Here is a 24947-nt window from a genome sequence, read left to right as displayed (position 1 = left end):
ATCGCACTCGTCACAGTTAAATATGACGTTTCATTTTGTGTGAAGCAGTTTGGTAGCTGTGTGGGCTACTTTACAGTGACTTTGTTATTTCGTATGAGATTTATTTAGGAGGAATCTTAGTTGAATTGGTCAAAGATTATTTTATTTGAACACAAACGCGAGTTTATCTATTACCAAATACAAGTCGGTTTACCTAGCTTGCCATTATAAACGAACTTCAACTATTCGACAGAAAATAAACTCACCAAAACCCTCATAAATGGTTGAAATAATCCTATATTCATTAAGTGAGATGTGTAAAACGGGTTTAAGCAGTGGGCTGACTTAGTTTAATTTCTGAGGTAGAAGCAACGTTTGTTGGCGACCATATCTCTCTCATTCCACGTTTAAAACAACACTGTGACAAACTGTTGTGCAAAATACAAAAACAAAATATTTTTTTTGTATGAAACACATAAAATAAACCAAACTAAAAACTTACCAAACTGCCAGAAATCGATTATCCTCCTCCAGCTGCAGCCAGGATGGGCTCTGTGTGATTTGACGTGATGACGTTGTGGCACACTTTCGTTACACGTTACAGCAAAGCTACAGCGAGGTTACAGCGAGACCAAAATTTACTGTAAAAGTTTCCCGCTCAATGAAAATTACCCAGAATGCATTATGAGCTGCAGTATTTTACTGTAATATACAGATGCAGTATTGTACTGTGGATTTTTACAGTAATGTGCTGCTAATCTACAGCGACATCTAACAGTGTAGAAAGATATTTGGAAGAATTTTAGTAATTTTCAGTTCCGGATCATCATTGATTACCATAGTAGGAAGAATTAAATGGTAGTCAAAGGTGCCCGGGAACTCATTGTTTTCCTAAATTCTTCAAAATATCTCATTTTGTGTTCAACAGAACAAAAAACACACAATTGATGTCCAACTATGGTAGCGGGTGATTTTCCAAATATCTTTCTCTGTGTTCATTGGAACAAAGAAATGTGTACAGGTTTAAAACAACCTGAGGGTGAGTAAATTATATCATTTTTGGATCAACTATACCTTTAAATAACGACAAAGCACTAAGTTAAAACAGAAGGACAAATAATCGACAAAGGACATATTTGATTTTCATTTGATTTGATTCAATTTTTTGTCATTACACACATACAAGTACAGTGCAACGAAATGTATTCATATATTGTACATATATTTTTTAGATGGGAGTATTGATAAAAGTCCTATATTAAAAGATCTATAATTCCATTAACAACTTATGTCAAATAAAGTACATACAAAATATGAAAGGTGAGTGCAAAGTCCAGTAATGATTATCATGATTAATAAAATTTATTTAAAAACTGTCTTGAATATCAATTCATGTTAATTGTAACCTTTAAGTTCAAATTTTTTTGTTCCATCCCAATCGTTCTGTAAATGCAAAGAGCAATGTTATCATGTTTGCTCATTTAGGTTGTTGTATCCTCTTTAAATAGTCGACAGCATGGTCTATTGTCCTTTCCTTTCTGTGAAATAGAGTTCTTGTAGGTCGCCTGCTTGACTCAAGATTTTGAGGGGAATGTCTGTCACCGCTATATGGTTTAGGTAGTCTTAGTTATTAATAGAATTTTTTTCTCCTAAAATGGCTGAAAAATTTACAGGAAATTGTTGGCAAAAAAGTTGTCATTAAAGTCCTGTAAAAATTCCTGTTAATTGTTGTAAAATTATTTGCTATATAAAACTGTACAGCAATTTACAGTTAATTGTGTCATGATTCGGCTGCATCATGTCATGTTTCTCTTAGTATAGTGGCAGGATCATGACAGAACCTCATGTTTTGTGTGGAGAGAGGCAATTATTGTTCTTATGGCCTTCCATACTCTCTCTCCTGTCTCGTCTTTGTTCCCATCCTCTCGTTACCCTCGTTATTGATTAATGCCCTTCACCTGTTTCCCTCTTGATTTGCTCCCTTATTTAATGCCCTTGTGTCTTCTGTCTTGTGCTGGTTTATTATGGTTGTGTGGTGAGTCCATGTGGCTTGTCAAGTCTAGTTCAGTGTAGTTGTAGTTCTTGTTTTGAGTTTATGTTAAGTCTTTGTGTAGTTAGTCTTAGTCGTGTTATTGTATCCAAGTTTTGTTCTGTTACCCCCTCGTGGGTCTTTGTTTTATTATTTGTTAACCCCTTACCCGCTGTCTGCACCTGGGTCCTCTCTCCGTGTCTCACCACGAGAATCATGACAATTTGTTGTGGTTAATGATGAACGGCATGAGGTTTAAGTTGAGTGTTTGACTATTCTGAAAACAAGCCCATGATGACATCACAAAAGAACACAGTCTAACATCATATGATATTATACTAATTTACTCATTAATTTACTAGTTGTTATACATAAACCATGAACTATTACTACAGATGGGCAAATTTCATCAAACTGATTTGATTGCTGATGGATGTCCTCTTTATGCAAACCCCGGCCTCTTTTCGTACCTGAGGACAATGTCCTTTCTGTCTGTGGTGCTTCTCCTCCGCTGGCCTCCTTGCGTTGTCTTTGGTCGATATTTACCAACGTTTCATTTCGACAAATAGAAATATCCTAAATTTAAAGCCTTAAAAATAATCTGTGTGCACATATGAGAAATTAGAATGTTTAACGTGGTGCTGTAAATTGACTTGCTACACCTAACCTAATGCGGTTGCTAATATGATGTAATCAGCTCAGGGGTCATGAGGTGTAAATTCCAAAGGCTGATGGCTTCTTTATTAGCATGGTTTTATTTTTACCGTAACTTTGTTACACTTGATTAAATAAGCTATTCCTAATAATAAAAAAATATGTCTGGAAATCATCTTGCAACCCCACCCTCGCGGCCCACCCCCGACCCCTACTCTGGGAACCCCAGACAGTCCACGTGTCTTCCCATACGGAATGTTTTAGATGACTTCATAAATAACACATGAACAAGTTAATGAATGAAATCAGGTTGAGTTAAGGAATAAATCATCACTTCATTATCTCATTAATGATGAACACCTATTGTTAACAAACACATCACTGAAATAAACCATGAACAATAAAAAGTCAACCTAATAGCGTTTAATGTTTCCTTTAGTTGAGCTCTTATATTAAAGTATGTGCTGGCTGCCTGTGATAGTGTAATTTTTGACATCTAATTCACATCAACCGTCTAAAAGCTTGTTTATATTAGCTTGCATTACAAAGTTTTATATTAGATACTGCTAAGTTAATTTATTATTTAAACTGAACAACAGGTTTAGTCAGACAAATGCAGACATCAAGAATAAAAAAAAGTAGAACATTTGTAACACAATGCATGCTGGAAGTTCAGAATGAGATGCATCGCAACATGAAGTGTTGTGAGATTTCTACTTCAATTCTTAATCACTGCCTTTGTCTGATTTAACTAGCTATTCATTTTAAATGATAATAAATGTTTGTATTAATAGTTAAAGATTATTGAGCAGTGTTGACTACAATGTAAAAAACACTACTTTGACAATGATGTCAATTAATTGCAATGTGTTCCTACTGCAATAAATTACACTATCACAGGCAGTCAGAACATACCTAGATAAGAGAAAACCAAGAGTCAAGAGCTCTAAACACTATTAAGGTGACATCTTATTGTTCATGGTTTATTTCTGTGATTGTTAACAGCAGGTGCTCATCATTAATGATATAATGAAATTACAATTTATTCCTTAACTCAACCTGATTTAACTCATAGTCCAGGGGAATTGCGCTAACGTTCTGCGTTTTGAGGTAAAACAAAGCTCAAAAACATTGAGAGACCGTATAGTGTTTTAGAACAATCCAACACCCCTTTGTTTCTGTAAGTTTTCATGACGTATGCAAATAGCCTCTGTAACCCGACATTCAAAAGCATTCATGCTGCTCAAAAGTTATAGTTTTTTTTTACCTAGACCTTATCTGCCCTCATCTCAGCTAAATAAAATGACGCGTTATTTCCCCAAGACCGGGTAGCACTACATAACACACCCACCTATTACGTAATGGCCATGGACCAATGGTGGCTTGAGGGTGTTTACCGGCCAACACAAACTTTCCTGAAGAGTTCTGTTCGGTTTGCTGTGGAAAAATGAATTGTTGTTTGGACCAGATTTAGTTCGAAATCAGGTCACAGACGGTCGTTTTTTCGATTTTTAATGTAGTATGCTGAGCCCTTTAGGAACACACTTACACTTTTTTTCAGTGTTTCTGCAGTTTAGGCGCTAAATAGGAAAATAATCTACCACCGGCACTTGATTTTGCAATTCTAGGTATTATTAACTGATCGGACGCCTGAGAGAGTAGTGCACATGAAGGACTGTAATACAAGAGAAGCTGGTACTGAGGAGCTAAACCATATAGGTAATGAGCAAGATGTTAAAGTTAATGTGTTGCTTAATAGGTAACAAGTGAAAGGTTGACAGAACCGGGCTAATATGCTAAAACTTTTTTTACGTTTAAGAACTCGAGCTGCCGCGTTATGTACCAGTTGGATAGTGACAGCACATGACCTAGTTTAGATATATTCTTAAAATGGAAAAATGCAGTTTTACAGGTGTTGGCGACATGGTTCTCAAATGATAGATTAATATTGAATACAACGGCAAGATTTTTTGCAGACAACAAGGGTTAAGCAGTTTTCTTGGTTGTTACATATGCTGGTTTTCATTCCAATAAGTAATAAAAAGTTGTTACTTATTCACTTTTTTATATCGACTATGCCTTCCATTATTCGATTGAACTGCTGTGTTTCGTGAGGCTTCAAGGAAATATAATGTTAAGTATCATCAGCATAACAGTGTAAGCTAACTCCTTGTCTCTTAACTATATCTCCTAGAGGTAGCATGTATAATGCGATGAGCAGAGGCCCCAAGAGTGAGCCCTGTGGTACACAGTACTGATTTGCATTACACCTCATTCGACAAATTGAAAACAGTCGGATAAATAAAATTTTAACCATTTCGAAGCTATTCCAGATTTTTAGAACATGAGACGATTTGTACAAATAGACAAATTTTTTAATACAAATGTTGTATTTTTTGTTAATATACAATCATTTTGCACACACCAAGGACAAGTTGTGCATTTTTGGACCAGGCAACACACGTGCATTTATCCTGTTCTGTGCATTAGAATTTTTATACTTTCGTTTCACTGTTTTCAGCATTTACGATCCACAGACAAATAAGTATCAATAAATAAGCTGACATCTACACGTTATTTGTCTTTAATAAATGTCTCTCATTTTGTGTCTGTGAAATTCAGAACTGAATGTATATTTATCACTTTGCACAAACGGATATATATTTGCGAATTACAAATGTTCTCTTTTGTATAAAAATATCATAATTTGTGCATGTCTTATTGAAAATGTGCATTTGTGGATCAGGTGACACACATATATTCATCCTGTTCTGTGCATTTGGATTTTGAGACTTTTGTTTTGCGATTTTGCGTTGGACAATCCACATACAAATAACTTCCGTTCCACACACAACTGTGCCTAAGAAAAGCAACTACCACTAGATGGCAGTCTCATGGAGTGTTACCGAAGGTGGTATAAAAGACTCCATATATTTGACAACCGGTTGAATTTCCCAAAAATTACATTATAATCTATGTTTTATTCACATAATCAAGCTAAACAAACTTCATTACACAAGGATCTGTTTGCTGAATTTTCATAATCTTTTTAATGTAGTGTATGGCTTCACAATAGCCTACATTGCTTGCATTCAAACAGGGCTTGAATTTCGCTACGGGACGGCACATCATTTTAACCTTTAGTAATAATTATTTGAATACTTAATTGCCAAATGTGCTTGCACACACAAGGAATTTTCTTTGGTATTGGAACCAAACTCAGGCAGTAACTGAGAATAAAACTTAAGAATTAAAAATTATTTAATTAATAATAAACCCACAATCGCATGAACAATAACCTAAAACAACACTCAAACCGAAATCTTCCCTCGAGGGGGCAAATCAAACAAGTCCAAACACACGACAGGGTAATGGTCAACAGGAGCAAGGTAATCTGACACGAAGACACGAAACAGAAGGGAACTATGTAGGGACACTAACAAGGATGATATATAGGGCAAGTGACAGGCAGGGGAAGGGAATGAACATTTAACAGTAAACTAACAGAGAGATAACGCAGGGCAGGTGAGGGGGATGAAACATGAAGCGAAGCTTTATAGGTAACCAGTGCAAGGATCACAGAACCGGGCTAATATGCTCATACTTTTTTGTACGTGCAAGAACTTGAGCTGCGGCATTAGAGTTTTTGTAAAAAACCTGCTGAGCATCCACCTAATAGTGCATTACAGTAATCTAGTCTTTATGTCATAAAGGCATGAATTAGCTTCTTTGCATCTGATGGTGACAGTTAATGACGTAGTTTAGATATATTTTTAAGATGGGAAAACGCAATTTTACAGGTGTTGGCGACCTGGTTCTCAAATGACAGAGTACTATCGAATAAAATGATAAAAGAATAAAAAGATTATTTGCTGAAGATGAGGGTTTTATGGAACATCCATCAATAGTTCTTGGTTGTCACGTATGGCGGTTTTCGGTCCAATAAATAATACTTAGTCAGTTTTTTTCGAGTTCAGTAATAAGAAATTGTTACTCATCCACTTTTTTAAATACACTATGCATTCCACTGTGTTTCATGAGGCTTCTAGGAAATATAAAGTTGCGTATCATCAGCATAACAGTGAAAGCTAACTCTGTGTTGCTTTATTATATCTCCTAGAGGTAGCATTTATAATGCGAAGAGCATAGGCCCTAAGACTGAGTGCTGTGGTCCACAGTACTGAACTTGTGATTTGCGTGACACCTCATTGTTTATTGCTACATATTGAAAATAATGAATAAGATCTAAGCCGTTTCAAAGTTATTGTTAGGACTCTGTCCTTCCTGTCTCGAGCTTTCTAGCTCCCTGGGCAGAGTCATGACATTGCCACGTTTTTCGGGTTCTGTTGTGTTATGTGTGGAGACATGTGGCCTTATGTTGTTACTTGGCGCCACGTGTCTTCCTGTTATGTCTCTCAGCCCCACCCTCCTATCTCCTGTAATTTCATTAGGGTTTCACCATCCTTAGGGTTTTATTCCCATCACCTGGTTAGTTGTTTCACTCTCGTTATGGTTTCATTCCAATCACCTGTCACCACTCTCCCCATGTAATCACTCCTCGTTAGTGTCTCCCTTTATATAGTCTCAGTTTCTCTCTGTTCAGTGTCGGTGCATTGTCTAATGTTTATGCTCAACACGGATGTCTTGTCATTGGATTACATGTTGTTCCTGTTCCAGTTTGTAGACTTATTAGTTCATTTTTCCTAATACCCTTGTTTTGTCCCCCTCGTGGGAAGTGTTTGTTTGCCTTGTTTTTTGGTTCACGTTTTTCCCATTGTGGATGTTTCATTTAATAAAAGTTTGTTTACGTTAACCCTTCGTCTGCCTGCATCTGGGTTCTGTCCAAGCCATTTTGTGACAGTTATTCCCTTAATGCCGACATAATTTTCGAGTCTATGTAGGAGCGTGCTGTGGTCAATGGTGTCGAATGCAGCAACTTTTTGAGGACGAAACATATTTGAGTTGAGACTACTTTTTCCAGAACTTTAGATAAGAAAGGTAGATTCGAAATAGGTCTGTAGCAGTGGTGTGCGGTGGACTTAAAAAATGAGGAGGCAGATTTCTATCCATGTCATTTTTGTTAATCTCTGCACTATTAACAAGTGCGTTTGTCAGAAAACCAGTGTCATTTCAGTGTTTATGTATGAAAAATTCCTTTTAATTACTACAAGTTCATTACAGTATGTACTTCTGATTTTTTTAGTTTTTTATTTTCCCTGCTTTGGGAAAAGGTACATCAACACCACCTTCATCTTCTTCTGGAACATTTGGGATTTCCTATATAAGAATAACATCATTACCAATACCATCAATTTAATTATTAGCAGTCCCAGAAATACTCAAAGCATTTAAGAGATCAAATCAAATAGATATGACCAGGGCCGCTGCTAGCCATTTTGGTGCCCTAAGCATAATTCCATTATGATGCCCCCCCCCCTTAAAGGTGCAAAGTTTTCTTCAGTAAACAGAATAGCAAAACAAAAAACTATCAATGTTTAACAGTAAAATCTCAATTCAGATCGCAAGCTGCACCGAAATTAAAATTGCTCGCCCCGTTCTGCACGGGCTTCGAACCGACATCGATCCGAATGGGAGACGAGCGCTCTAACGATGAGGCTAAAGCGTCTCGCGTGGTAGGAGCGGCGGCGCTGGATGTGACTTACTTTAGCCTTGCTGCTATCCTGAGCAAGCCTGATCACAAGCAAAAGTTTTTGAACAAATCTGAACCACGTAATATTCGGTCAACAATCGATAACTCCTCTGCCTCCGCCATCTCCGACACGAATCCTAACCTCCGATTAATACAACTAATAAAACAATTTAATTAACGTTCAATCTAATTTAGCGCCCGCAGTTTAAAATGAATGACGAAGACGAGCAGGAAGGCGGGATCTCGCTGATGAGTTAATCCAATCATAGCCCGTTGGAGGCATTGCCTCCTCTCACGTGACTTTTCTCCATTCTTTTCAATTACCCCCACTCAAACTCACGGCACGCTTTAGGGGGTATATGTAAAGTCAATGAGCTTAGAGGAGGCAAGAGAAACGCTGTCTCCCTTTGGATTTCATTCGAGCGGGGGCGCTGTTTCACACTGTTCTACACGCTGATTTATCTCATATTTAGCTCAATACGTTATATCCGCTGTCCTATATTATTTCTGAACTGTTAGTAATATTCTCAGTCGATTATTTTCGAGGGGGAGGGGAGACTGCCTCCCTTGCCTCCTCGGAGGAAACGCCCCTGGTCTGTAGTTAACCAGTTCTCCAGGGTCGAGATGGTTTTTTTTGACAAGGGGCCTTATAACAGCCACCTTATATGCTGTGAAAGTGATGGTGACCTATTTGTGTCTTTAAAAGCCATTCCTAAAGCATCTGTATCGTTATCTACATGGATGTTAAAGTCACCAACAACAAGGACTCTGTCTGCAGCCAGTACTAATTCTGATAAAAACCATAAAATCTCTGTGGTGGACTGGAGCTCTATATACAATAGCCAGAATAATTTTTTAAGATGTTTTATCCTTAGTATTAGGTGTTGATACATGAAGTACCATGACATCAAAAGAATTGTATTAAGGGTTAGACTTCTGGAAAATGCTAAAAGAGTTACTGTAAAATGCAGCAACACCTCCACCTCTGCCTTTTAGGCGAGGCTCGTGTTTATAATACTAATCTTGGGGGACAGACTCATTTAAAGTAATATAATAATCTGGCTTTAGCCATGTTTCTGTCAGACAGAGCATGTCTATTTTATGATCTGTCATCACTTTGTTAACAAAAAGTGCTTTATTAGAGAGAGATCTTATATTTAGCAATCCGAGTTGTAACAGTTGATTATCTGTATTTTGTTCATGTTTAATTAGTTTAACATTAATTACATTTCCTTTGAGAGGTTTACGCTAGGGATGCACCGATACCGTTACCAGCATCGGTACAAATACTCATACAAATTCCCCGATACCAAAGACCGATACCTCACGTGACGTAATTGACAGAACGTTCCAGTGCACACAGAGACACCTGCCGTAGCAGACACAATGTCATAGAGTGTTCACACCTAAATCGCGCTATTCGTGTGTAGTTGGATGCTTGACACATTTTGAACATTTTGAGTTTACTCGCTTCATTCGCGGGTGTAATTTGCTTCAATCGTGACTGAAATTCGCGTCATGGGAGGGGCTTCTGGCAGGCGGCTCCAGTCTTGTTGCGAAATGGCGGACAGTACTTCAGAGGCGCAGTCCTTCAGAGGCGCAGTCCTTCATTGTTGTTTCAGATTTCTGCCTCCGCTCGCTATATCATAATCACGCCCCTACTAGAGCAAGCTCCTGATTGGTTAATGCAACGAAATTTTTTCGTCAAAGTTTAGATTTTTCATTGACTTAACATGTAAATCACTCTCTCTTAACGCTTAATTCGCGCTTAGGAGTGTGGAAATATTTCAAAATCAATGATGACGACCCACGCATGGCAATCTGCATGCTTATGTCCTCGGTTTTGCCCTTTGGAGGTTATTGGACACTGTGAATTTTGGCTTTGAAAATTTTTGATAAGCACATAAGATTGATTTATTTTTTCCTAATATGAGTTGAAGTTGTTAAAAATAAAGATGCTGATATGTTCATTAGTCTCATTGTGTTGTTCTTAGAAAATTGCCACAAACAAAACAAACCTAGCATCGGTATCGGCGAGTACGAGGGAAAAAGTATCAGATAAAGCTTTAGTGGCTTGTACAGATCATGTTTCACATTGTTAGTTCTATCTAGTGCCTGAACTTTGGAACTATCAGAGGGTTGAATATGTTTAATAATAACACACAGTCTTAATGATTGTGTGCTAATATGAATTATAATATAAATACGATAGCATAGATTGTGTAATGCAAGGAGTGTTAACATCAAAGCGAACGTGATTTTTTTTACACAAATAGTTGTATGATATTAACCATTTATTTTTATTTGACTGATGATGGTATGTCTCTGTTTCTTATGTGTAGGGCCATCAGAAGTGGAAAATCTCCAATTCTCAGCTAATTCAAACAGTTTGAACGTTTCCTGGCATCCTGGCCCAGGCAAAACGGAGCGGCTTTGGATTGTGCTAATAGATGGCAGGACCACACTTTTAACCTGGAATTCAACTCTTGATAGTACAGCAACCTCGTATGTTAGAGAAAAACTAATTCCTGGACGGCTCTACAATGTTAGTGTTGTAACAGAGGTTGGGGAGATACAGAATTCAGTTTCTGGCCAAACACAAACAGGTATTTTACATTTACATAAATGCAATAGTCAATGGTTATTACACATAACACATTTTAATGTCCTCTCCTAACTGTATGTGTGTGTGTGTGTGTGTGTGTGTGTGGGGGGGGGGGGGGGGGGGGGGGGTCGCCTATCTCTAGCAGTATGACATTCTCTGCAATATTTTAAGCGTGTTACACCCTTTCCTGTTTTCAGCACTGAAAGGTCACCTTTTCTCCTGCGCTATGTCACTTTGCTTCATTGCATTGTTCTACAAATTCCTGTGTTCATTAAATTCCAATTTACTGTAGTCTACAATTTGTTTTGATTGACTAGTTGCATTACCTTTCCATAATAGTAGTATAATAATACTTCAAATGTTAAGAGCATTAACACACTGTTAATGTTGGTTGATTTTAATTAAATCTTTAGTTCTGTGTCCATGTGAAAATCATACCAAAATTTTCTAGGACAATTCTCAAACTGGGGGCAAAACAAAAACAGTTTTTTGAGAAAATGTTTGAGAACTGTCCTACACAATTTTATAATGAGAATTCACCAGTGACACCACTTTAATATGTCTCTAATTTTTCCTAGAAATAATTGGGATTAAATAGAGAGCATATGGAAATGTTTAGTATATTAAGTTCAAAATGTTCAACAATAAAGCACATTATGGAAATGTACTGAAATAAAGGGTACCTAGTGCACATTTGTTTAAACCTGGGTTATTTCTGCCGAGGAACAAACCCAGAAATCTTACCAGTTTCTGCATTAGTTTCAAGGGATGTCTCAATAATCACACTCACTAACTAGTCACAAACTAAGATCAGATTCAGCATTGCCAGATAAAGCAGATGGTTTCCAGCCCAAAACCTGTCCAATGACGTTGTGCTGTAATGCACAGAAATAGCCCAAAACGTTTAATTAATATTAGTTCAGTATTTTAACTCTCTGGCTTACTACTACCAGAAGCTGGCAACCCACCGAGCAAACTCAGATCGTGCAGCATTAAATTACATTTAAAGAGCCAGTTATTTAAAAAATTGTAAGTGACCTAATATTGTATTGGAGTCCCTAACAACAGGTTTGAATGCATCCAAGGTAAAAAAAACACTGTCATTTTCTGAAAATATGCATTTAATATCATTTCACGAGTTCGCCTATGCAGATAATAATGATAGTAGCAGGGGTATGCTTAATTGGCTTGCCGTCCGGGGATGCTCTTCAAGCTCACTGGTTCCTGTCGAACCCGGATCATTCCCCTTAGATGGGGTGGGGGGGTGCGCCAAGCTCGGAACCGGCCCTGACCCTGTGAGAGAAGCGAGGAAGAGGATTCAGGGTTGTGGAGGGATGTCGATACTAAGAAAGTGTAGGTAAGAGGGTTACCTTACAGCGAGGAAAATAAGTATTTGACACATCAGCATTTTTTTCAGTAAGGGGATTTCTAAGTGGGCTGTTGACACAAAATTTCCACCAGATGTAGTCATCAAGCCAAATATTGAATTCATACAAAGAAATCAGAACATTTAAGTATACAAGTTGAGTCATAATAAATAAAGTGAAATGACACAGGGAATAAGTATTGAACACACTTTATTTAATACTTTGTAGAAAAGCCTTTGTTGCCTCTTGTATGGAGAGACCAGTCGTCTGCATTGCTCAGGAGTGATTCTGGCCCATTCTTCCACACAAATGGTCTCTCGATCTTGAAGGTTCCTTGGGCCTCTTTTATGAACTTTGATCTTCAGTTCTCTCCATAGATTTTCTATGGGATTTAGGTCAGGTGATTGACTGGGCCATTCAAGCAGCTTGATTTTCTTTCTTTGAAACCACTTCATTGTGTCCTTGGCCTTGTGTTTGGGATCATTGTCTTGCTGAAATGTCCACCCTCTTTTCATTTTCAGCTTTCTGGTAGATGGCAGCAGATTTTTATCCAGAATGTCCCGGTACATTTATCCATTCATCCTGCCTTCAATAATATGAAGTCTGCCAGTCCCCCTTGCTGAAAAGCAGCCTCAAACCATGATGCTTCCACTTGTCGTACTTGGGGTGGTGGGCAGTGCCATTTCTTCTCCAAACATAGTGTGTAGAATGACTGCCAAAAATTTCAATTTTGCTTTCATCTGACCATACTATAGTCTCCCAATAATCCACAGGCTTCTCCAAATGCTCTTTCGCAAACTTTAACCGAGCCTGAACATGCTTTTTGTTCAGCAATGGAGTCTTGCGTTGTGAGCGTGCACGGATGCCATGGCGGTTCAGTGCATTGCTTATAGTTTTCTTTGAAACAACAGTACCTGCTGATGCAAGGTCTTCCTGAAGTTCCGCCCGAGTGGTTCTTGGCTCTTGGAGAACTCTCCTGATTATTCCTTGTACTCCTCGGACAGGGATCTTATGTGGAGCACCTGATCGTGGCCAGTTTATGGTAAACTGATTCTCTTTCCATTTCCGGATAATGGCCACCACAGTGCTCACAGGAACATTCAGCATTCTGGAAATGCGCCTATAACCATTCCCATCAAAATGCTTTTCAACAATAAGATTACAAAGATCTGCATAGAGTTCTTTGCTTTTACCCATCATGAAGTATTTCCTGTGTGCCTCCTAGGTAAAAGCCTTTTAGGCCATCAATTAGAAGTAAAGCAGCTGATATTAATTAGTACTGATAAGGGGCAGGGTTTCTCTCTCAATACTGACAGATTTCAGGTGATCTCCTTGCTTTCTATGCCATTTTGCACCTTGTTAACTTATTTTCTCCGCTGTATTTATTAGATAGTTTGCTGGGTCTAATAGGGTAGAAGGCGTGATAGTTAATGTGGATCGGCTGTGACTGCTCCGATTAGTCGGCCAACGTTTGCTGAACGCAGGGTTCTTGATGGGGTGTAGGAGGGTGTGAAAGTAAACCGGTGCAGATCCAGTGATAATCCTGTATTGCAGTAGGCCAACCTTGAGATTAACAGGGCCTGGACAAGGAGTTGTGCCGCATGCCCAGTGAGATAGGGTTTAACCTTTCGAATGTTGAATAAGGCATACAGGCAGGATTGCGTTGTCTTTGCAATGTGATCATTGAAGGACAGCTGTTCATCAAATACGACTCTGAGGTTCCTGGCTAAATCTGAGGGAGTCTTTGAAGAGTTTTTGTAATAAATTGGAGGAAAGAGACAGTAATGTAACGGTTAACAGTAATGTTAGTGTTTTCAATTTTTTTATAAAATTCCATAAGACGGAATACATTTACCAAATGTTCAGTAAATTTTTCCATGTTACTGAATAAACTGGCACATGTTCTGAAAATGCCCTTCTGTCCTCTAGTGATGACTTTCTATGATGAAGTGAGTTTGACAGATTGAGCAGAACATTGTTGTTTTATTCATCCCATCAATTCATAGTACAAAATACGAGCCACACCCATAGTGTGTGAGAGTTTTTCAGCTTAAAGTTAATGTTAACCAAAAGGTAAAGGAGATGAGTCAAGTGCCCAACAAAAGTAAACACTGATCGCCATAATGATGACTAAACAACAACCATCAACATCTAAACGCGTGTTAATTGTCAATAAGAGCTTTTGAAGAACATCCAACAGAAATAAAGTGAAAGTGGTTTTGTAATAAGTAAAGGTGGTGATTTTATTTGTAGAGTTGTTTAATGGCAACTTTTACAGAAAAAAAACTAGTTGCCAGAAATCTTGTACATTTATTAAAGTGAGCGTTACTTCTGTTGACAGTGTACAGACTGTTATTTCTGTTGATGGCAAATGTTTGGCACCCTGGGCTGCCATGCATTTCACAATTTTTTTACAGGGACAGCTCTGTAGAATTAAACTGATAATAACCTTCATATATACTGTGAAAAACTGTAAAGGACTTTCCCATGATTCCCTGTTTAACTCTTAATTGACAGAAATCTATGGAAGCAAAAAAGAGACATAATGTTTTGAAATTTAATAGCCAATGAATACTTGAGTTTGAATTATTTTACTTTGGAAACCTTGTATCTGAATTTATTTGTTTCGAATTTACCTCTATGAAATTTAAATATGAAAATTCTTGATTTCCATTTTAAAAACTTGAATTTAATACTCACAAATTCAGATACAAAACAAAATCAACTTACAGAATTTCAGATAAAATACATTCAGGTTGATCAAATTCGATTGCTCTTATTCAGATCTAAAATTTCAAGTTAATATTTTTCAAAGAAAACATATGTCTAATTCGACTGCTCAAATTCAGATCGAAAAATTCAAGTTAAATATTCACATGGTAACATCCGGGCTACCCAGGATAGGAAAAACAGTTGAGCCCAGAGCCCATCTGCAATTGAACCGAACCGACGTCGGGCGGCCTACCAGAGCACGTCAACCTGACTGTCTGTCATGATCCAAGAAGAGGCAAAGTCACGTATAATAAACCTGTAAAGAAGATGACTTCTAGGGAAAACGAAGGCGCTCCGGTAGTTTGCTGTTTATGTACAATCAGACTCGACAGAACAAAAGTATGTTGTTGCTGATTTTTTTTTGGAACACATAACTGTTAGCTATGGTTTGTTGTGTGACTCGTCTCTCTATGTAGGTAAGTCAGCTAGGCAACACGTTATAGCCAGCAGGAAAACTTCTCCGGTTACTTTCGTAACCTCGGTTCCCTGAGAAGCGAGAACGAGACATCTGTATAGGTGCGTTGGACTTGTGATCAGAAATTTGCCGATTCGGATCTCAGTGCCAGCAGGTCATGATTGAAGTGCCATATATGCAACATTCTTGTCCATCACGTGCTTATTTGTACTTTTTCACGTTTTGGTATATAATTCAAATGTTTTTCACTCATGTCTATTCAAAAAATATATAAAAAATGAATTACAACAAAACGAGCAGTTTGCTGATCTTTGTCTTTATTGAACATTACACATTGTTTGGTCTGCTTTGTAACATGACTGGAATTAAAATCTCAGCGCTATGCATACATGACTGCCTCCATATATTATTTAATAATCCCTAAAGTACTTCATTCAGTTCTTTTCTCTCCTTGACAAGTTACAAACGCTGTCTACTGTTGTTAGCCGTTAGCACTAGGTATTAGGAGGGGCTCTGGCATAGATAAGAAACCCTTATTTTAGTTAGATCGAAGGGTCTTTAAGACATCCAACTGGAGAAAGCGTAAAAGCGAACAAAACCCATTGACATCCGTTTAAAAAACTAGCCTGTTGTCTCCTTTGCTGTGTTCCGATGAAGCCAAGGTGATAGCATTAGCCGTTGCGCTTTTGGTTTTGGCGTGGGGGGGGGGAGCTGAGGAGATTAAGTATCACGTCACACAACAGCAGATTCGACTAGGAGCAGGCACGATTCAGATATCTTAAAATATAATTGAGACTAGTCGAAACTGAATTAGAGATATCTTTAAATACTTTGCGTATTTGTGACGCGATAATTTTAGATATCTATGAGGTCATTACAGATATCTAAAATAGAGTTTTGACTATAGTCAAAACATATTTACAGATATCTCGAATCATATTTCTTACTAGCGCAATTATAATTGCAGATATCTCTAATTATCAATTTGACTAGTGAAATTACAATTATGACTCGTCGAAATACAATTAAAACTATCTAAAATATATTTTATGGATAGTCAAACCCAAGGTTTTTATGTCAAAACGGCTTGCCATAAGAAGTCATCTTCTTTACAGGTTTAATATACGTGACTTTGCCTCTTCTTGGATCATGACAGACAGTCAGGTTGACGTGCTCTGATAGGCCGCCCGACATCGGTTCGGTTCAATTGCAGACGGGCTCTGGGCTCAACTGTTTTTCCTATCCTGGGTAGCCCGGATGTTACCATGTGAATATTTAACTTGAATTTTTCGATCTGAATTTGAGCAGTCGAATTAGACATATGTTTTCTTAGAAAAATATTAACTTGAAATTTTAGATCTGAATAAGAGCAAACGAATTTGATCAACCTGAATGTATTTTATCTGAAATTCTGTAAGTTGATTTTGTTTTGTATCTGAATTTGTGAGCATTAAATTCAAGTTTTTAAAATGGAAATCAAGAATTTTCATATTTAAATTTCATAGAGGTAAATTCGAAACAAATGAATTCAGATACAAGGTTTCCAAAGTAAAATAATTCAAACTCAAGTATTCATTGGCTGTTAAATTTCAAAACATTATGTCTCTTATTTGCTTCCATAGAAATCCCTTAGTTTCTTCACATATTTGATTTTACAGTTGTCTACATTTTTGTGTTTTTTAACAGTTTTTGTTGTTTAGTTAATGTTTATACTATCATTTCCACATTACACTGATGGTGTTATGTATTTGTGTATATGACACTATGCACCATCTCTATACAATTAGAGTAAATTCTCTATAGACTATACCCTTGTGGTGTATTTTGAGTCTTCAACTATTCAACTAACAACTTAATTACATTAATTTTACTATTTGACAGACAAATAATTTCATACTACAATGAAAACATTATTTTGTTGTATGGTTGACACACGTTTTCTTATGTTCACAGTTTAAACACGTTACTTCTGTTGACAGTGTACTGTTATTTCTGTTAATGGTAAATGTTTGTGTACTGCCGGTCACGACTGAATCAACACAGGACTCATTGAATGACTCCACTAATAAATCATCTGATTCATTTGTGTTGAACTGTAACATATACTACAGCATTCAGGCAGCGCACAACAAAATATTTTGCATACGCCAACAAACGGCGATCTTATTTTCTGATCTTAGTATCTTCGTCCGCAAAGACGATCAAAGGCACAAACAGCATTCCAGGAAAAGCACTGCGAGCCCCATTTTTAGCTGTATACCGAATTGCAAAATCCAAAATGACACACACTATTAGAGAGGAGCTTCTTCTGCCGGTGTCCCAAAATGTAATCCTACTCTTCAGATTATCCTACCACACAGTAAAATGACCGGTATTCAATCAACACTGCTCAGAGTGTATATGATTCCACTCTACAGAGTGTTGAAGCCAAACACCTGCTGTTAACAAACAAAATCACTGAAGGAATGAGAAACACAAAAAACTATACCTGACATCCAATCACAACATTAGAGGAAGTTAACTGAAGATAAAAGAAGACATTGCATCTCTCAAGATCTGAGTAAACAACTCTACAAACAGAATTACAGGTTGATTTATTACTTCTCAGACGTCCACAGAAGTATTGATTTTTAATTTAAACATGTCCTCATGCTTAGTTCTGCAGAGTTATAAAGGCAAACCTTAGATGTACAGTATTAATAATTTAACATAGACAATTGCTAGATTTACTGCTTTGCCACAACACGTATATTGTTGCAGAGAAAGACTAGTGTAAATAGTTTAAGGTCAAGAGCACAACTAAAGCAAACACTGACCACCATAATGGTGACATCATATGTTGATCAATAAAACATCAAAATCTAATATGAAAAATACAATAAAAATTGCTCTCTGTTGTAAACCACGATGCATTTTGTTCCATTTAAATATATTATGGTTGGTCTGGGAATAGGTTTGGGAACCCCTGCTTTAAACTGTTAGCCCTTAGCAGCAATTACTACAGTAATATTCTGGCAACACTGTTGCCAGCTAGTTACTGTAGGTGTTTTACTACTGTAATGATTGTTTAAAAATACATCATTAAAGATATATAAACGCAAACAGTCTTAGATGAACATCAAGTGTAAATAACAGATAAACACAACAAATATGTCAAAGTCTACCAGAGGAGATGGTAGAATTGTATTATTATAATGTATGACAATGTAGACCTTGTGATATTTTACTTTTGGTAAAGTTATTACATATGTTACAATGGGAAGATCTCTGTAAAGAAAATGTGTCGCTATTGAGATGTACTTAGTCACTTGACATACAAACCTTATCAATGTCGACAAACAATCATGAATGGGTTTTGTACGATGTATATATTGTAAATTCTGTCTTCATTTCCTCACCTTCGAGTTGTTCCAAATCTGTATATATTTCTTTGGTCTGATGAACACAGAAAGATATTTGGAAGAACGCTAATAACCATACAGATTTTGCCTCCCATCATAGTTGTAAAAAATACAATGGTAGACAAAAGTGCCCCAGAACTGTTTGCTGTCCTACATTCTTCAAAATATTTTATTTTGTGTTCTACAGAATAAACAAAACGTACTCGGTTACTTACGTAACCTCGGTTCCCTGAGATACGGGAACGAGTACTGCGTAGCAGGACGCTATGGGGAAAACTCCTTTTTCTCCGATGACTGAAGCAATTCAAAAGCGCAGTGAAAACTGCACGGTGATTGGTTGGAAAAAAGCAGAGCTTTGAACCAATCGTAGCGGAGCTGCCGGACCAATGGCGATGGCACCCGCCAAAATGGGCGGGGCTTATGGCTATATAAGCGGACACATCGCCGTAGGGTCTTCAGGTTACTTCGACTGAAGCGACGACACAGCGGCTCGTAGCACGGCAAGGAACGCAGTACTCGTTCCCGTATCTCAGGGAACCGAGGTTACGTAAGTAACCGAGTACGTTCCCTATCGATACTTCACTCGTACTGCGTAGCAGGACGCTATGGGGAACAAGTATAATCACGCCGTGCTACAGATGGAACGAAAAACATAAATGGTCTCGGAGCCTGGGCTCGGAGACGGAGTAAAGCAGGGAAACCCTGAAAGCGGTAGAGGCCAAGCTAGAAGGTGGCCTAGACCGGTTATCGTCCCAAAGTAATTAAGTGCTGGCGTGGCCATAGCCATGGCTCAGCGACCTAATTCAAGCAGAAAGGACCCGGGCCTGAAGGGCCAGAACGTCCAGGTTATAAAACCTTGTAAAAGTGGACGGCGAAGCCCAGCAGGCCGCCGCACAGATATCTTTTATAGAGACACCGCTATACCATGCCCAGGAAGAGGCAACGCCTCTAGTGGAATGGGCTCTAATTCCCGTGGGGCATTGAAGGCCCAAGGAAGAGTAAGCCAGCGATATAGCCTCAACTATCCACTTCGATAGTCTATGTTTCGAGACCGAGGACCCTTTGGTGCGGTCACCGAAGCACACAAAGAGCTGTTCCGACCGTCTGAATGGGGCGGAGCGCTCAAAGTATATTCTTAACGCTCTGACTGGGCAGAGCAGACTAAGCTCTGGATCCCGCTCTGAGGAGGGGAGAGCAGAGAGCGAAATAACCTGTGCTCTGAACGGAGTAGAGAGCACCTTAGGTACATAGCCATGTCTTGGTTTGAGAACGACTCTGGCGTCGCTAGGCCCAAATTCCAGACAGGATGAGCTCACAGAGAGAGCCTGTAAGTCACTCACACGCTTCACCGATGCTAAAGCGAGAAGCAGAGCGGTCTTGAGCGTCAAAGGACGGAGGTCCGCAGATAGCAGCGGCTCAAAGGGAGGACCCTTTAGAGCCCTCAGGACCGTGGGCAGATCCCAAGAGGGAACTGTAAGAGGGCGGGGGGGGTGTAGCCGCCTGGAGCCCTTCAGGAAACGAACGACAAGATCGTTCTTGCCCACTCCTTGTCCTCCGATGTGGGTATGTGAGGCTGAAATAGCCGCCACATAGACCTTGAGTGTGGAAGGGGCACGGCCGTTATCCAACAACTCTTGTAAAAATGACAGTATCAGTGATACGTCACAGGACACTGGGTCAGCGCCGCGTGTTGTACACCAGGAGGCGAAGACAGACCATTTGAGGGCGTAGAGGCGTCTAGTAGACGGAGCTCTAGCTTGTGATATGGTGTTCAGTACGCTCTCTGGGAGGTCCGTAGGCTCCCGTCGAGAGGCCAAAGGTGCAGAGCCCACAGCTCTGGCTGGGGGTGCCATATCGTGTTCCCTGCCTGAGAGAGGAGGTCCCGCCTCAGGGGAATGGGCCACGGGGCTGCTATTAGCAGCTGGGAGAGATCTGCGACCCAAGGCTGGTTCGTCCACAGAGGGGCTACCAAAAGCACTCGGTGAGCTTGATCCCTGATTCTCCTGATCGTCTGCTGCAAGAGCGCGATCGGGGGAAAAGCATAGAGGAGCCGGTTGGGCCAAGCGTGGGCCAAGGCGTCCTTGCCCTTCGAGAAGTACGTCGGGCAGTGAGTATTGTCTTCTGAGGCGAAAAGGTCGACTTCTGCCTTGCCGAAGAGTTTCCAGATTTGTTGAACCGACATGGGGTGGAGCGTCCATTCGTCTGAAGGAACATTGCTCCGAGATAGCATATCTGCTCCCCGGTTCAGTTTGCCTGGAAGGTGAGTTGCCCTCAGTGAGCGCAGATTGGACTGGGCCCATTCCAAGAGGTGAGAAACTAGGGAAAAAAGGCGTCTTGAGGAGAGGCCTCCCTGGTGATTTATGTAAGATACTACCGTCATGCTGTCTGATCGGACTAAGACGTGACGATCTTTTAGCACCGGTAGGAAGTAGCGGAGGGCCAACCATACTGCCTGCATTTCCAGGTAGTTGATATGGAGGCTTCCTTCCTGGTTCGACCAGAGGCCGAAGGCCGGGTCGCCATCGCACAGAGCCCCCCAACCCGTGTTGGAGGCGTCTGTCGTGACCACTTTCCGACTGGATGTGGAGCCCATGGGCACACCCTGCTCTAGCCAAAGGGGATCTTTCCACGAGGCTAGGGCGGTTACGCAGGCTTGATTCACCACAACACGCAGTCGACCAAGACGCCAAGCGTGTGGAGGAACTCTGGGCTTCAGCCAGTACTGGAGGGGGCGCATCCGGAGGATGCCCAGACTCAGTACCTGAGATGCAGAGGCCATCAGACCTAGCATTTTCTGAAAAACCCTGAGGGGGCGTGAAACCCCGGGTGTGAATGAGGCCGCGAGCCGTCGAATGACCAGAGCTCGGTCTGGAGAAATTCTGGCGGTCATGCGTTTTGAGTCGAAGACTGTTCCCAGGAACAAAATGTTTTGGCTGGGTGACAGTGCGCTCTTGGCAAGATTGATCCTGAGTCCCAGGCACTCCAGGTGGCTGAGGAGGAGGGATCTGTGAGACTTTAGCTCGTCCTCCGACTGGGCTAGAACAAGCCAGTCGTCGAGGTAATTCAGAATGCGGATTCCCTTCTGTCTGAGAGGGGAAAGAGCCGCGTCCATGCACTTCGTGAAAGTGCGGGGAGCTAGAGAAAGTCCGAATAGAAGGACCGTGTATTGATAAGCAATTCCCTCGTAGGCGAATCTCAAGAATCGTCTGTGACGAGGGGCTATCTGAATGTGGAAGTAAGCATCTTCCAGGTCCAGGGAGAAGAACCAGTCCTCTGGGCGTATTTGCGAGAGGATCTGCTTCATCTTGAGCATCCTGAAGCGCCGTTTCATAAGGGCGTGATTCAGATGCCTGAGATCGAGGATGGGGCGGAAGCCGCCGTCCTTCTTTGGTACTAGAAAGTACCGGCTGTAGAAGCCTGACTCGATTTGGTCTGGGGGAACCATTTCTATGGCTCTTTTTCCCAGTAAATTCCTCAACTCCGTGCGCAGAACGTGAGAATTTGAGTCCTGCACTCGGGTGGGGACGACCCCGCGAAAGCGCGGGGGTCGACGAGCAAACTGGAGTGAATATCCTTGGGATATTATTTCCAGAACCCAGTCTGATACCCCGGGGATGGCTCTCCAGGCCTTGGCCCGGGTGGCAAGGGTTTGGGTGTAGAGAGGAGATACGCCGCCTTTTGGGGGCTTGACTCCCAGGAACAATGGAAGAGGAAGTTTGCTCTTTTTTTGACAAAGTTTGTGTTTTATTAAACATTTTGCAGAATGTGGTGTGGGCGTTAGAAAAGGCCCCGCACTTACAACATTGCATTTTAACAAAACATTTTTGCCGGCACCCGGAACTGAACGGGGTGACCTGGCAGACATGAGAGCAGTCTTTGAAGGAGGGCCGGCTGGAGCGGGCCCTGTAGCCTTCCTCTTCCTCGCATAGGGCTCAGGATGGGGCCTGAGGCGCAGGGTCCAGCGTGATCTTTGGCCGGGGACCTTGTCGCTGAGGATGCGGGAAGCGCCGTCCAGATCGGGAGCGCTGACGGTTGTCAGCTCCCGAAGCCTTCTGAGCAGCAGGGGTTCTTACCGGCTGTTGCGTCGAGGCTGGCTTAGGATGGCTCGCCACCGGCCGAGATCCGGGTCTTTTAGGCAGAAAGTGCCTCATGGCTTGCGAAGACTTCTGCGCTGCCGTGAAGCGTTCTGCGAAACCCTCCACCGCCGGTCCGAAGAGGCCGGTCGTGGAAATAGGAGCATCCAGGAAGGGGACCTTATCCGCATCCTTGATCTCCGTGAGCGTCAGCCATAGATGACGCTCAAGTACCACCAAGCTGGCCATGGATCTGCCTATCGCCTGGGCCGTGGCCTTGGTGGCGCGTAGAGCAAGATCCGTCGCGCTCCGTAGCTCTCTGAAGAGCGCAGGGTCAGGGTCGGACTCATCCATGCCTTGGAGGAGCTTGGCCTGATAGACCTGGAGCACAGCCATGGAGTGAAGCGCTGAAGCCGCCTGGCCTGAGGACGAGTATGCGCGTCCAGCGAGGGCCGAGGTGGTCCTGCACGGCTTGGAAGGATGAGACGCTTTAGCCCTCCATCCGATGGCGGCGGGCGGACACAGATGTGCGGCCACAGACTCATCGAGGGGGGGTAGCTTCTCGTATCCTTTTTCCTCTGCGCCGTCCACGGAGGTGAGCGCAGAGGAGGAAGAAGGTCGAAGACGGGCCGAGTAGGGGGCGCGCCATGACTTCGTGAGTTCGCTGTGAACTTCTGGAAAGAACGGTGAGTTACGTTGACGAGGAGCCTGACGGCGCCCCGGCAAAAACCACTCGTCCAAGCGGCTGCGAGAGGGTTCCTCTGGGGGAGACCACTCCAAACCCAGCTCGTTGACAGCCTTCGTGAGGACCCGGAAGAGCTCGGAGTCCGCACTGGGGGCGTGTCCGCCGGGTTCTGGAGACGGCGAGGGGGCGGGGTCATCCAGCGAGCCCGCTAACTCCTCCCCGTCTGAAGCCGCTAACGACATGGCGTCGTCATCCTCCGGTTCGTTTCCACCGAACGAGATCATGTCACAGGCGGCCGCCAGTGGACGCTGATCTGTTCGGGTGAAACAAACCGGGGAAACATCTCTCTGCGGGGAAAGCGAGGCACGGCGTGCCGGCGTGAGCTCGCGTTTCCCCGAGCGCTTAGCTCCTCTACCCCGCTGCTTCTGTCGCACAGAGTCCTGTGCGAGCAGCGGCGGCGGGGATCGAGGGGCGGAGTCACTCTCTGAAAAGAAAGCTATCCGCGAGCGCAGAGAGGAGAGACTCATACTCTCGCAGTGAGAGCATTCCGTCTCTTTTAGCGCGTTCTCTGCGTGGGAGAGACCCAGACATGAAACGCACTCGTCGTGACCGTCGACAGCGTGCAGGAAAACCCCACACGAGCGACAGGGACGACGCGGCATTGTAGCGCAGTGAAAACTGCACGTAAATGCCGCAGGAAATTTGCTCTAAACGCTCTCTGAAAAGAAAGCGTGAAAATTGCTCTTTAGATTCGCCGGATAGCGGCAGGGAAAAGACCGGCTGGATCGCTAAGCCGCTCACACGCGAAGACGCCAACAGAAGCCGCCGGAGCGAAGCCGCTGATGAATCCGCTGGAGCGAAGGCGCTGAGCCGAAGGTCGAATCCGCTGCAGGTGCTCTCTCGACGGCGAAGCAGTCAGTCTCGGGAAGCGAAGACGAGTCGTCGCTGAAGGAGAAGAGATCTGAAGACCCTACGGCGATGTGTCCGCTTATATAGCCATAAGCCCCGCCCATTTTGGCGGGTGCCATCGCCATTGGTCCGGCAGCTCCGCTACGATTGGTTCAAAGCTCTGCTTTTTTCCAACCAATCACCGTGCAGTTTTCACTGCGCTTTTGAATTGCTTCAGTCATCGGAGAAAAAGGAGTTTTCCCCATAGCGTCCTGCTACGCAGTACGAGTGAAGTATCGATAGGGAACTATAAAGTAATGTTTCTTACTATGGGAGTCAATGGGGGGCAAGATCGGTTTGGTTAAAAGCATTCTTCCGAATATCTTTCCCTGTGTTCATCAGAACAAACAAATTAAACAGATTTGGAAA

The 24947-nt window shown here is 41.7% G+C and overlaps 1 protein-coding gene across 1 annotated transcript in view; it reads left to right on the top strand.

Moving 5' to 3' along the window:
* The window catches only part of ptprb (protein tyrosine phosphatase receptor type b), a 66517-nt gene that overhangs the window by 4992 nt on the left and 36578 nt on the right, over nucleotides 1–24947 (top strand). The window contains exon 3 of the mRNA XM_079454998.1: nucleotides 10655–10918. Coding sequence (XP_079311124.1) covers nucleotides 10655–10918 — 264 coding nt within the window. The remainder of the gene's footprint in view (nucleotides 1–10654; nucleotides 10919–24947) is intronic.

This window comes from Barbatula barbatula (assembly GCF_947034865.1).
Source record: "Barbatula barbatula genome assembly, chromosome: 4".
Lineage (NCBI taxonomy): Eukaryota > Metazoa > Chordata > Actinopteri > Cypriniformes > Nemacheilidae > Barbatula > Barbatula barbatula.
The sequence above is the reverse complement of the archived record's forward strand: the minus strand, read 5'-3'. Positions and strand labels throughout refer to the sequence as shown.